Source organism: Rhinoderma darwinii, chromosome 7 (assembly GCF_050947455.1).
Source record: "Rhinoderma darwinii isolate aRhiDar2 chromosome 7, aRhiDar2.hap1, whole genome shotgun sequence".
Lineage (NCBI taxonomy): Eukaryota > Metazoa > Chordata > Amphibia > Anura > Rhinodermatidae > Rhinoderma > Rhinoderma darwinii.
This window is the reverse complement of record NC_134693.1, coordinates 57,448,058-57,463,658: the sequence shown is the minus strand read 5'-3', so window position 1 is coordinate 57,463,658 and position 15,601 is coordinate 57,448,058. Positions and strand designations below refer to the sequence as shown.

The window sequence follows — 15,601 nt, the reverse complement described above, 5'->3', positions numbered from 1 at the left end:
TGGTTTCAAATTGATCCAGAATTCTGGCACACGTGTGTGCCTCATTTATTTGAGGGGTTGTCCACCACCTGACAACTGATGACCTATCCACAGGATAGGTCATCAGTATATGATTGGTGGGGGTTTGACAACCGGTAAGCTGCTCCAGCTGCCTCCAGGCTGCCAGAAGCAAATGGCACCATCACAAAATAGCGGCCGAGCTGCAGTACTGCAGCTCTGCTCTTATTCAAGTGAATAGGAGCACAGCTGCAGTTCTGCAGCATAGCCGCTATGCAGTATACAGAGCCATCTGCTTCTGGCTCCGTACACTACATACTGTGCAATAACATCTGGTGTACACAGGCATCCAGAGCAGTTGATCGTGCAGGGTCTGGGTATTGGACCCGCATTGATCATATACTGATGACCTATCCTGTGGATAGGTCATCAGTTGTCCGATGGTGGACAACCCCTTTAATGGTATTAAACACTTTTTGTGCCTCGCTCGACAAGTAGGAATGGTTTAGGGGGAAAGAGCGCAACGTAGTGAAAAGGGGGTTAGGTTTAAAGTGGGCCAAAATTTTCGTGCAAAAAACTTGGTTTAAAGTTAGCCAATCAAAAGGTGGCTCCAAGTTTGAACAAAGTGTCTAAAGATTCATACAGTATGAGCCACTATAATAAATCTGGCACATCTAGTCTCGCTGTAAGCTGTCTAAATTTAAGACAGTATTAATAAATATGCCTCATTGTATTCATCTAACGTAAAGATGATCATAACGATAATTTTTTTTTTTTTTTAAAGGAATCTTTATGATTTGAAAAGAATTGTTACATAGTTACATAGTTACATAGTTACATAGTTAGTACGGCTGAAAAAAGACACATGTCCATCAAGTTCAACCAAGGGAAGGGAAAAGGGAAGGAAAAATTTCTACACATAGGAGCTAATATTTTTTTGTTCTAGGAAATTATCTAACCCTTTTTTAAAGCCATCTACTGTCCCTGCTGTGACCAGCTCCTGCGGTAGGCTATTCCATAAATTCACAGTTCTCACTGTAAAGAAGCCTTGTCGCCTCTGCAGCTTGAACCTTTTTTTCTCCAGACGGAGGGAGTGCCCCCTTGTTTTTTGAGGGGGTTTTACAAGGAACAGGATTTCACCATATTTTTTGTATGTGCCATTAATATATTTATATAAGTTAATCATGTCCCCCCTTAGTCTTCTTTTTTCAAGGCTAAATAGGTTTAATTCTTTCAATCTTTCCTCATAACTTAAATTCTCCATGCCCCTTATTAGCTTCGTTGCTCTTCTTTGTATTTTTTCCAACTCCAGGGCATCCTTTCTATGAACTGGAGCCCAGAACTGAACTGCATATTCTAGATGAGGCCTCACTAATGCTTTGTAAAGTGGCATTATTACATCCCTGTCCCGCGAGTCCATGCCTCTTTTAATACACGACAATATCCTGCTGGCCTTTGAAGCAGCTGATTGACACTGCATGCTGTTATTGAGTTTATGATTTACAAGAACACCCAGATCCTTCTCAACAAGTGAATCCGCCAGTGTAGCTCCCCCTAGGACATATGATGCATGCAGGTTGTTGGTACCAAGATGCATAACTTTACATTTATCTACATTAAACTTCATTTGCCAAGTGGACGCCCAAACACTTAGTTTGTTTAAATCTGCCTGTAATTCATGAACATCTTCCATAGTCTGAACTATATTACATAGCTTGGTGTCATCTGCAAAAATAGAAATAGTGCTATTAATCCCTTCCTCTATATCATTAATAAATAAGTTGAATAATAGTGGTCCCAGCACTGAACCCTGGGGTACACCACTTATAACCGGGGACCATTCAGAGAAGGAATCATTGACCACAACCCTCTGGATACGGTCCTTGAGCCAATTCTCAATCCAATTACAAACTATATTTTCTAAACCTATAGTCCTTAATTTACCCATTAGGCGTCTATGGGGGACAGTGTCAAATGCCTTTGCAAAGTCCAAAAACACTAAATCCACAGCGGCCCCTCTGTCTAGACTTCTGCTCACCTCTTCATAAAAACAGATTAGGTTAGTTTGACAACATCTGTCCTTAGTAAAACCGTGCTGGCTGTCACTTATAATGCTATTTATTGTCACATAATCCTGTATATAGTCCCTCAATAGCCCCTCAAACATTTTCCCCACGATGGATGTTAAGCTTACTGGTCTATAATTACCCGGGGAAGACCTAGAGCCCTTTTTGAAAATAGGCACCACATTTGCCCTGCGCCAGTCCCTTGGCACTATACCAGTCACTAGAGATTCTCTGAATATTATGAAAAGGGGGACAGAAATAACTGAACTAAGCTCTTTAAGAATTCTAGGGTGTAACCCATCTGGTCCCGGAGCCTTGTGCACATTTATTTTATTTAATTTAGCTTGGACCATCTCTACATTCATCCAATTCAGTATATCAACTGATATATTAACAGCACTGGCACCGGCTACATCAGCTGCTCTTTCTTCTGTTGTATATACAGAGCTAAAGAACCCATTTAGTAACTCTGCCTTCTCTTGATCCCCTGTGATCAACTCCCCATTACCATTATCTAGGGGTCCTACATGTTCAGACCTTGGCTTTTTTGCATTTATATGCTTGAAGAATTTTTTAGGATTTGTTTTACTATCCTTGGCCACCTGCCTTTCATTTTGTATTTTTGCTAATTTTATTACATTTTTACAGATTTTATTAAGCTCTTTATATTTTACAAAGGCTAGAGCTGTACCCTCAGATTTGTATTTTTTAAATGCCCTTTTTTTGTCATGTATTGCCCCTTTCACAGAAGGTGTAAGCCATGTGGGGTTTAATTTGAGTCGTTTATACTTATTACCTGTAGGAATAAATTTTGCACTATAATAACTCAAAGTAGATTTGAAAATCTCCCATTTATCATTTGTTCCATTATTTGACATTAGTTCTTCCCAGTCTATATCCTGAATTGCAGCCCTCATCCTGGGGAAATTGGCTTTCTTAAAATTAAATGTTTTTGCCCTCCCAGCCTGCGTTTGTTTTTTACAGTATAGGTAAAATGTAACTATATTGTGATCACTGTTACCGAGGTTTTCACGAACATTGACATTCCCAACAAGATCTGCATTATTAGAAATGACCAGATCCAACAGAGCTTCACCTCTAGTCGGGTCTTCCACAAACTGGCCCATAAAATTTTCCTGCAACAGGTTGAGGAAATGTCTCCCCTTTGCAGTTGAAGCCGAACCATGACACCAATTAATATCCCGGAAATTAAAATCTCCCATTATCACTACAGTACCCGCCTGTGCAGCCCGCTCCATCTGTTTATATATCTGACCTTCCATCTCCTCAGTTATATTGGGGGGTCTATAGATTACACCAAAAGTAATTTTTTCAGTGTTTACCTCCCTTTCTAGTTCCACCCACAAGGTTTCAACCTCCTCACAGTCTTCACCCACTATTGTCTCTTTCACACTCGCCTTCATATCACTTCTCACATACAGACATACACCACCACCTTTCCTATTTGTCCTGTCTTTACGAAAAAGTGTAAAACCCTGTAGATTTACAGCCCAGTCATGTGAAGAGTCCAGCCATGTTTCAGCAACACCAACTATATCTATATTTTCTTCCAGTATCAAGGCCTCCAGCTCCCCCATTTTGCTTGCTAGACTTCTGGCATTTGTGAACATACACTTTAACTTGCCTGTCAGTTTTTCACTTTTATTATCAGAAATGTGATTTGACATTAATCGGTCCTTTTTATTTACACTGATGTTTTGTAACGAAAGGATCTCCTTATCTTGTTGTCTAGTCCTCTCCCCACATTCTGTTTCTCCCCCCACCAATATAGTCTGACCCCTCTCTAACCTGGCTACCCCTTTTTTTTCTACATTGACCTCCCTCCTCAGCCCTAGTTTAAATACTCCGCCACCCCAGCTAGAATTCTCTCCCCCAGCACAGCGGACCCCCTTCCATTTAGGTGCAAATCATCTGCAGAATACAGTTTGTACCCCAATGAAAAGTCAGCCCAGTGCTCTAGGAACCCAAATCCTTCTCCTCTACACCAAGACTTCAGCCATGCATTTAACTCCCTAAGCTCCCGCTGTCTTTCCTGTGATGCGCATGGCACAGGCAGTATTCCTGAGAATACAACCTTGGAGGTCCTTCCCTTCAGCTTGTAGCCTAGTTCTTTAAAATTATTCTTAAGGCTCCTCCACCTACCATTTATTCTGTCGTTGGTACCGACATGGACCACGACAGCTGGATCATCACCAGCCCCTCCCAGCAATTTGTCCACCCGTTCCACCACATGCCGAACCCTGGCACCAGGGAGACAGCAAACCATTCGGTTGAGGCGGTCATGGCGACAAATTATTCTATCCGTCTTCCTGATTATAGAATCCCCTACAACTATCAATTGTCTTGGCTTGCCTGCATTACCATCCCACCGACTACTAGCTGGGCTGTTCTCCCGGCTGTTAGGGAGATCAGTATCCACTAGGGCTGCCTTTTCTGAGACTGACACCCTCGCATCATCACCCAACCTGGCAATTTTGCTTGGAATGCCAGAAACCGGATCGGCCTTCCTTGTCTTTGACCCCTTTCTACTGCCCCTAACTACATTAACCCAGCTACTTACCTGATCCTGCTCACCCATGTCTTCACCCTCCAGTTCTAACCCACTAACTGCATGCTCTGTGAGCAGCAAGCTCCGCTCAAAATTGTCTATCCTCCTCAGTGTTGCATTCTGCTCCTCCAGATCTCTAATACGAGCTTCCAGGTGAACAACATGCTCACATCTGCCACAGAGATATTCACCCTGGAACTCCGGCTCCAGTCGTGTATACATATGACAAACTGTGCACTGAAGAAAACCTCCAATCTTGCTATCCATTATCCAAGTTACACCAAAACAGCGAACAATTGTCAAAAGTAAAAGAAGAGTACTTACTGGGGCTTCAACTCCTCTTTTCAACTCCGGTTTTAGAACTCCACTTAGTTCACAAGCCACTTAAACCACCAAGCTCAGAAAGAGCAAGCTCAAAATGAGGTCTGCTGACTAATTTATACCACCTGTGTCCAGTTAACCCCTTCCCCCTCGTCAGCTGTTCAGCTGGAACGAATCTGTGTCCAGTTAACCCCTTCCCCCTCGTCAGCTGTTCAGCTGGAACGAATTTAGTTCACAAGCCACTTAAACCACCAAGCTCAGAAAGATTAGATTAAAGGTTTTAAGACTCACTAAATGCAAACATGTGATTTAAAGGAATAGATCGACTTAATGTATTTGGGGAAATCAACCTTGTCCCCTAAATAGAAATGTATTTGGTGTGACATTCTGAGATATTTGTGAGCAGTTCTTCCATTCTATAAATCTGTTCAATTTTTAGACTACTCCAAGTCCAATTGGTATGGGAGTTGTGGTTTCCATACTACAACAGATAGAGTGGTGATAAGCAGATATTTCACCAGGTTTTCCTAATTATGAGCTTTTCCTAATTATGGCATATCCACGGATACATTTTTCATTATGTTTCCCAGCTCTGTAAAGCAGCTCCGTTTTGATGCTGCCAGGGCTTGTAAAGGACTACAGTTCCCATGATTCTTCTCTCTTGTTTGAATTATACTTTTAACACCCAGGGAACATTAGATAGAGCACCTGTAGTGATAAAAGATTTTCATAGCTACTGTCGATTTTACCACAACAACTAGATTTTACCTTGACAGGACTTGAAGGGGCTTAAAACTAAGGCCAGATTTCTTAGAATGAAGTTTACTTGAGTAAGATAAGACATATTTATTAAGAGTCACAGCCCAATTATCTGATTAGTTGAGTAGAGAAACCAATTGAAAAAAAAATTTATTACACAAAATACATACATTGCAGTAAAAAAAAAAAATACTAAAAATTAATGCAGAGGTGTCCATAGCCTTTAAACTAAAGTATAACCTGTATATATAGTTTTGTCTCCATTGTACCATGTTTTATTCTACAATGGGGATAACCACAATTTCCCTGAAAGCAGTTTTAGGAACATTTCCTAAAACTAGTTCTTTAAAAAAAAATAGTGCAAAAAAAAAGAAAAAAAAAAGAAAAATCCTGTATTTATGGTTTTACAGCTTTTTGAAAACTGTGTTTTCAATGTGGTTGTGTGACTACCTGCGCCACAAGGGGTACGTGTTAACATCACAAGAACTGAGGTGGAGAGGGCAGTAGTGGTTGTTATATTTTAGCACATACTATGATAAGAGACCACTTTTAAATGAGGTTAAACTCTTTGGCTACGTTAACACAGGGCGGGAAGGTACACAGCGTATCTGCCCTGGTGGACGCAGGGAATTCTGGCCGAAAAACCGCACCGAATTTCGATGCAGTTATTCGGAAGAAATGTCCGCTGCAGAAAACAGAAGGACTATCTTACCCTCTGGCGTCTTGCAGACCTCTCTCCTTGGATGACGTTTCATCCCATGTGACCACTGCAGCCTGTGATTGGCTGCAGCGGTCACATGAAATGAAACGTCATCCCAGGAGGCCAGTCCTGACGAAGAAGCACAGAATTCTGGGTAAGTATAAGATTTGTTTATATTTTTTGAGTTGCAATTAATGCTGCGTAATCACAGCTTTTCCGCTGCAACCATCGCAACATCTGCGATTTGTTGCGGGTTTTACCTCCTCATTGAAGTCAAATACAATAGATATGCTGCTGTAAATTTCTGAGCATTTTTTCCGCTTATCATTTTCGCAGCGTGTGGATGTGATTTGTTACATTTTGCTCAAAGCTGACATTAGCAAAATAATTTTCCTTCCACAAGCCTAATTTATTTCTAAACGACTTATGGTTTATCCAAACGATGCATTCAAATTGCGTTTTTTAGTACCATTTTTGTAAAAATTTGACAAATTTTACATTCACCGTGTGAATATATTATTAAAGACAGACACAAAATTGATTTAAAGAGGTTTTTACATCAGGGAAATTTATGACATCCACAGGATATGCCATAATTGTCAGATAGATGCAAATCCCGCCTCTGGGACATGCACCTATCTCTAGAACTGGGCCCCCTAAACCCCATTCTACCTTTTTCTGCTCCTGCTGCTTCCCGGCCACTTCCTGACTATATGGTAAGGAGTTATGAAAACAGCGTTTTCCGTTTTACGCTGTTTCCGTAACTCCCATAGTAGTGAATGGCAGTTACAGAAGCAGCGTAGCTTGTGAGCTACGTTGCTTCCGTAACTACCATTCAGTTCTATGGGACTTATAAAAACAGCGTAGCTCCGTGAGCTATGCTGTTTTCATAACTTCTGACCATATAGTCAGGAAGTGGCCGGGAAGCAGCAGGAGCAGAAAAAGGTAGAACGGGGTTTAGGGGGCCCCATTCTAGAGATAGGTGCAGGTCCCAGAGGTGGCATCTATCTGACATTTATGACATGGTACTGGTATTCATTGTGTTATTATAAGTGAGAAGTTAGTGTCGCATTGCAGTGGAAATTTTGGATACATAAATAACAATTTTCTTGAATTTCTTTCAGTTAAGAACTGCCCACCAGTTGATGTTGCAGAAAATATTAATGTTTTGTCCACTTCGTACGATGAAGAGTATTCTGTTGGCCAAGTAGTTAGATTTGAATGCAAAAACAAAAACCTTAAGCTGAATGGCCCTTCTGAGATTTTCTGCACATCAGAGGGAGGGTGGAATTTGGAACCACCAGCATGTGTAGGTAAGAGATGAAATACTTTAACGAAAAACAGTAATAAATAATAAATATAACACATTTTCGATTTAGAAAAGATACTGATATGGTTGTTATTATTATCCAATACTGTTAATATAATTGATATGAAGTTAAACTTTGTAAAATGGATCTACAGGGTCAATTAATTTATCAGGGCTTTAAAATCTTCCTATGGTCCCCAAATGCAAGGTTTCCAAGGTACTCTGTACACTATACAATGCCCCTTCAATTGAATGGGCAACCGACATGAAGATTTGAAATCTTCCACAGCGCTAGCCACTCTTAGAAGGGGTCACAAACAGGATTGCTACCTCTATGATCTTCATATACCGTATTAGGGCACAGAGAACGGATTTCCTCCTCTTAAGGAAACAGTTCCTTTTTTAGCATGGTTGATATGGAAGTTGAATAACATTATTACTAAGGCTAATTGCATTTAGCGTTTATGTTCAGCCTATTTGCCATAGTGGCATGTCATCCATAGGTCCTCAGGCTAAAAATGTTTTAATGTTGCTCAGTACAGTATACATTTGTTTGCAGTGGCCCACTGCCGGGGGACCCGAAGTCTAGTTGCACAGCCTTCTTTGATGATGATATGACTCTTTGTCACGTGGCCGACCCCGCTGTACTCCATGTACTCGCTGTACTACTGCTCCTGCTTGTACATAGAGTACAGCGGGGTCAGTCACATGCCAACGAGTTGTATCGTCCTCAAAGAAGGCTGTGCAACTAGACTTCCGGTCCCCCAGCAGCGCCACTGTGTTAGATAACGTCCAGAGTCGACACAGCCGTCTACCAGGACATTTTCAAACACTTCATGCTTCCCTCTGCTGACAAGCTTTATGGAGATGCTGATTTCATTTTCCAGCAGGACTTGGCACCTGCCCACACTGCCAAAAGTACCAATACCTGGTTTAATAACCAAAGTATCACTGTGCTTAATTGGCCATCAAACTTGCCTGACCTAAACCCTATAGAGAATCTATGGGGTATTATCAAGAGGAAGATGAGAGACACCTGACCCAACAATGCAGACGAGCTGAAGACCGCTATCAAAGCAACCTGGGCTTCCATAACACCTCAGCAGTGCCACAGGCTGATCGCCTCCATGCCACGCCGCATTGATGCAGTAATTCATGCAAAAGGAGCCCCGACCAAGTATTGAGTGCATATACTGTACATACTTTTCAGTAGGCCAAAATGTAGGTATTAAAAATCATTTTTGAAATTGGGCTTATATAATATTCCAATTTTCTGAGAGACTAAATTTTGGGTTTTAATTAACTGTTAGCCATAATAATCAACATTAAAAGAAAAAAAATGCTGGAAATAGATCACTCTGTGTGTAATGAATCTATATAATATATGAGTTTCACTTTTTGAATTGAATTACTGAAATAAATTAACTTTTGATGATATTCTAATTCATTGAGAAGGACTAGTGTGTGTGCATAAATATATATATGTGTGTGTGTGTGTGTGTGTGTGTGTGTGTGTGTGTGTGTGTGTGTGTGTGTGTGTGTGTGTGTGTGTGTGTGTGTGTGTGTGAATATATATATATATATGTATTCACAATTGCTACAAGTTTTAAAAAACTTGTGTGGTAGTGGCCGAAACATTTTTGGAATATCTCATAAATTAGAACAATTTACACTAGTTGGATGCAGTAACTTTACAGAATGGACAATACATGGCAGCCAGAATTAGTGAAGTGATTTGTTAGCCTAGAAAGTTAGTATTTTTTGTATTCTTTTCTGTTTTAATTTGTAGTAAATAAACATTTATTGTAAGCGGTTGAATACACATTTTTTGTTTTGCTGAATAGAAAACAATATTGTCGCTAATTAATATACTTTTTTCACAGATATTAGTTGCAACCAACCACTTGTAGATAACGGAAGGGTGAATAATCCCAAAAAAAATGGCTACACAAATAATGAAGTGATACAAATCACATGTAATGAAGGATTTCGCGCAAGTAAAAATGGAGAAGCTAAATGCACTAAAGATGACTGGCTTCCTACACCTACTTGTAATGGTTCGTATAAGCTTTGTTTTTTAGCTAGAAGATATACAGTATTATGTGTTCGCATGCATTATGCACTGAGCTATATACTGTAACATTAACTTGGTGATTTTGTGATAAAATGACCCCTGTCTATGTTTAGTTTATACTTATGTTACACTGGTTTTATGTTATAATGCAATTAAAGGGTTTGTCCCATGACTCATTTTACTCCAATTACCTCCCAAACTTGTACAAAAGTCGATATAAACTTCTAAAGTAGTCTACTTTCTGAAAAATTACCTTTTTTTTTTAGAATTTTATGACTTCAGTTTCCCCCTCCTAAAGGCACCCAACTGGAGCTGGTGTAGTAGGACTTACAAGGAGGCACACGTCATGGGACTATAGAGGCTGTTTACTACAATTCCCATGAATACTGGCACGTGCCTCTCCTTCATTGGCCCTCTCCCAGCTGTTGCATCATGGCCTGTACAGTCTCCTTCCCACCCTGCTCTGGGCCAGATTTATGGTGTCTGGGATATGGAGCTGTTTATTTATCCGGGCCCCTGACTAACTCGGGGACCTCCACAAACTCCAAAGATGCCAGTGATGAGGACCATACAAACCTATCTATAGATACATAATATAAACCGCTTTATGTCCCCATGCTGCAACCAACCTGCAGCCACTGTCTTATACATGCCTCCCAACATTTAAAGAACGAAAAGAGGATCTAATTATGCGGCGCGCCAAGGCACTTTTTTTGTAGTAAGCCTAATAGGTGCACTCCCAAAGGGTTCACAAGATTTTGGGATGACTACAACGCCAAGCATTCTCTGAAGGTCTTAAGCTCTCACATGAGCACTTCTGCCGGTTCATTTTAGAGATCGGTGGGGGTTGTCTCAGTGCTTGAACCCAACCGATCAAAACGTCTGACATGTCATTATGACATGTCAGAAGTTTTTGAAAGTTTAGTTACTCTTTAATTAATTAAATGTAAATCTTAAATTTTTTCTTTTTTTTATAAAAAAAAAAAGGTTCCAGGTGACAGTTTTATTGGAGTCACACATCCTATACTATCTGTATAGACAGTACAGCAGGGTGAGTGTCCTTTATGGCAGCTGTAATAAATGTGAGTCAATTGACAGAGAAATTACATGACCTATTTCACACGGCCTATTTTCGGCCGTATTTCGGGCCGTAAACGGACGAAAAATGGCCGAAAGATCGGAAGCAGGCGTTCTGTTCCGATGGAGCATTTTTCGCGGTGTTTTTTTACGCGTAAAAAAACGGCCGCCAAAAATTTTTCATTGACTCTATAGAAAAAAGCTCCAAAAACGGCAGGAAAAAACGCTGCGAAAATCGCGAGTGGCTTAAAAAACATCTGAAAATCAGGAGCTGTTTGCCCTTGAAAACAGCTCCGTATTTTGAGACTTTTTCGAGTTTGTGTGTAAAAAACGGCCGCGTAAAAAAAACGGCCGCAAAAAAGAAGTGCAGGTCACTTCTTGGGACGTTTTTGGAGCCGTTTTTCATTGACTCTATAGAAAACAGCTCCAAAAATGGCCGTAAAAAACGCAGCGAAAATCACTAGTGGCTTAAAAAACTTCTGAAAATCAGGAGCTGTTTGCCCTTAAAAACAGCTCTGTATTTTAAGACTTTTTTGAGTTTGGGTGTGAACATACCCTTACAGTCTCCAGGAAGAGATGGAAGGGGGAGATGCATACAGAGTTGTATCTGTGTGAAAAGTGTTGCTATCCGGCCTTATGTAGTTCTTCAGAAGTACATGTGGATAGTAAAAAAAAAAAAAAAACCACGCATGGTTTAGCTGTCAAATAAAGATGTATTTAAAGGGAACCTGTCACCAGCATTTTAGCTATAAAGCCAGCAATACCTGGTAAAAGTGGGTGAAAAATCATTGTCATCTAAGCTATAAATATGTTCTAAGTAAGATCTGTAGCTTTAGTATTCCGTTTTTCAGTGGTCCCACGTCATATGCAAATGAGCAGAAAAGAGTCAAATCTTCATCTGAAAAGAGTCAGATTTTCATTCCTCCAGTGTCTCAGAGTGGACTCCACCTCCTTCTTTTTGATTGACCGCTCCTTAGCCAGTCAGGGCCAGACAGGTGGCAATGGTGGGCGGGGTTAAGAAGCTGCATCCCAGAGGTAAAAATAATTACCATAAAAGGCGGGAAGAGTTTAAACGACGATATTTACAGACAGAGGAGGACTTCAGGAAAGAAGAGAACAGGAATGAACTCTGGACAGTTGCAGCCATTGAGGGGTCAGGCGAGTTTGACAGGTAAGATGTTGATGACAGGATCCCTTTAAAGATAAATCATCTAGTCAACCTTTCTTTGAAATGCAGCAGCCAGATGTAATAAGGAAATATCCGTACTAATTAAAGGTGCTTTACAGATAATTCTTGAATATAGTTCTATATGACTTTATATACATAAGTTGCTACTAACAATGTATATTTTTTAACCTTGTAGGAATAAGTGTGCTGTTATTTTTTATATCTCTCAGCAGTTTTTTTGCTGACTCTCCATTTAGATTCGCTGGCGTATAGCTAAAACACAGTACAAGTACAGATTTATTAATTTCAATTTGCATACACAAAAGTAGAATACACATTTTAACCCCTTAGTGACCACTAATACGCCTTTTTACGTCGGTCACTAATGGGCTTTAGGCTAGGCTGACACCTTTTCACGTCAGCCTAGTCTAAGTGCTGCACGGGTCTCCCGTGCAGGCAGGAGCCGGGGCTCTGCTGTCTGATGACAGCTGAGCTCCTGCTCCAACGCCCGCGATCGAAGTTTACTTCGATCGCGGCCGTTTAACCCGTCAATAGCGACCGCAGCATTTAACTTTGTTTACAGAGGGAGTGCGCTCCCTCTGTCACCCATCGGCGGCCCGCGAATGAAATCGCGGGTCTCCGATGGGGTGTCATGGCAGCCGGGGGCTTGATAAAAGCCCCCAGGTCTGCCCTGGACATATGCCTGTTAGGACGCGCCGGAGGCACGTCCTAACAGATTGCCTGTCAGATTTACACTGACAGGCAATAATGCTCTGGTATACGAAGTATACCAGAGCATTATAGCAGCGATCGGAATATCGCACAGTAAAGTCCCCTAGTGGGACTAATAAAATCAGTCATCAAAGTGAAATAAAGATTATTAATAAAAAGTACAGTAAAAAAAAAATAAAACCATTTTTTTCCATAAAAAGTGGTTTTATTTAGTAAAAGTGCAAAAAAAAAAAAAAAGTACACATATGTGGTATCGCCGCGACCGTAATGACTCCATTAATAAAGTTAATATGTAATTTAAACCGCAAAGTGAACATCGTAAAAAAAAAACGCAAAAAACCATGGCGAAATTGCAATTTTTTTCCATTGCCCCCCAAAAAAGTCATAATAAAAATGAATCAATAAGTCCCATGCACCCCAAAACAGTACCATTCAAAACTACGTCTTGTCCCGCAGAAAACAAGCCCAAAAAATCACTACATTGATGGAAAAATAAAAAAATTACGGCTCTTGGAAAGCGACGATGCAAAAGCAAATAATTTTAGTTCAAAAGTGTTTTTATTGTGCAAAAGTCGTAAAACATAAAAAAACCTCTATATATGTGGTATCGCCGTAATCGTACCGACCCATAGAATAAAGGTAACATGTTATTTACGTCGCATAGTGAACGGCGTCAATTTAAAAACGCATAGAACAATGGCGAAATTTCAGTTTTTTTTTATAATCTCCCCCAAAAAGGTTAATAAAAGTTAATATAAAAATTATATGTACCCAAAAATGGTGCCATTAAAAAGCACAACTAATCCCGCAAAAAACAAGTCCTCATACAGCTATGTACACGAAAAAATAAAAACGTTATAGCTCTTTGAATGCGACTATAGAAAAACGAATAAAATAGCTTGGTCATTAGGGCCTAAAATGGGCTGGTCTCTAAGGGGTTAAGGAGAATTTGGATATTTGGCATCATACTAATCCTAATAAATGGCATGCCCCTCTTAAAGCCTCCATTCTCTTTGTAATGATCATTTTAGTCATTTGCATTAAATCAACCTACCGACCACAAAACAATCTTAGTAAGGTACTTAAGGAGATTATATTTATGTATGCTATATCATTTATGAAGTCAGCATTTTAATCAATTTTTCATCTAAAATTTTTTCTAGAAATAGTCTGCAGTCCTTATTATCCCGTGGAAAAAGGAAAGCTGGTGGCAAAAAAACTTATTTACAAATATAATGATGAAATTGATGTGGAATGTGATGACGGTCATATGCTTCAGGTAGAGCCAAATAAACGTCGTGTATGCACATCAAATGAATGGTATCCACCTGCTCGCTGCGTCAGTAAGTACACTTCTAAATGATAATGTGTTTTGAGCATAAATACTTTGGTGTTTCTTATAATCAATGCATAACTTAAAACTATACCAGAGTAGCCAACCTACTTTATACCAATATATTGACAATAAATCTGCTGGCCGACGATAAAAATAAAAGTTAAATATTCTCAGGGTCAAAGTCAAATCTTTTTCGAGCTCAAGTTTACCATTAGCATTCAAATCTGGAATATTCTTTTACTGATGAAATACTAGTAAAAGGAAAAGCTAAGTTCTCAAAAAGATCATGCTTCTCTTGTTAATGTCTACACATCTATTATGATACTGCAGGACACATATTTAAGCAAGTCAAATACAAGACAGATAAGAACTTATGTAAGTTACCATCCAATAACCAATTGTTTACATCAATCAACTAATCATAATGCAGAAAAAAAGAGAAAAATTAAAGAGAAAAACATGTCCCAATTGCAATCTACACAGTTACTTATTACTTACTTATTACTTCCGAAATTTTCTCGTTTGAATATACCCTCTGATTCACATCAGCCCATATTCCACCCCTCTGTATATTTTAAAGAAAAGAAAAAAAGGAAGAATGAAGTAAAATAAAAAGATTCACAAATACATCCTACTAGTCCACAGCCTACCAAACCAGATCCCTCTGCAAGCAACTTATCTAATCAATTCCTCTTTATATTCTGAAGAGGATTAAATCACTATTCATGCGTGTAATAATTTTTTGCTCAGTTTGTGATATTGTCCGATCTAAAAAGTCATCTTTGATAGTATAGATAAAATGAATATCCCAAGAGTTATCATTAAGAGACTTGCAAAAGCTGGTGGCACTAGCATGGTCTCCCTCCCAAATTTTTAATTTGCTATTCCACCATTAAACATTAGAAGGAAAAACATAGCCATTTTAGAAATAAGAATAATATCGTAATAATTCACTTGCAACAATTCTCCCAACTGAACCTTTATGTTATATACCACTGAATATGAATTAGCCTGAAATCTACTTCTTCCAAGCCACTCTACCCTAAAAAATCTATGGTAATAAACTCAGTCACCACCTTTACATGTCTGTCCAATACACTGAACTCAAGACACATTCTGACAGCTTTATTTTTCTGGTGTTGACTCCAATACTCGCCAACTCTGACTCTGTTACTCGCCAACTTTAACTCTGTTAAATGCGGTTTTCCATTAGTCTTCTTTGCGGATACAGATCAAGTTATATGCTCCACGTAGATCCAGCTTTGTGAATACCTTGGCCCCAAAAATTCTATCAAAAATTTCTGAGATGAGCGGCAGAGGATATTCTTTATCGTAATTTGGTTCAGACCCCGGTAGTCGATACATGGGCGAAGAGATCCTGCCTTATTTTTCACGACGAAGAATACCGCTCCGGCTGGGGAGGAAGATCTCCGGATGAACCCTCTCTCTCTCTCTCTCTCTCTCTCGAGGTTCTTCTTTACATAGGCGGACAT

General features: G+C 39.7%; 1 protein-coding gene across 1 annotated transcript in view; it reads left to right on the top strand.

Annotated features, from left to right (window-relative positions):
- The window catches only part of CFH (complement factor H), a 272,806-nt gene that overhangs the window by 55,071 nt on the left and 202,134 nt on the right, over positions 1–15,601 (top strand). Inside the window, exons 5-7 of the mRNA XM_075833420.1 lie at positions 7,537–7,725; positions 9,605–9,778; positions 13,936–14,115. Coding sequence (XP_075689535.1) covers positions 7,537–7,725; positions 9,605–9,778; positions 13,936–14,115 — 543 coding nt within the window. The remainder of the gene's footprint in view (positions 1–7,536; positions 7,726–9,604; positions 9,779–13,935; positions 14,116–15,601) is intronic.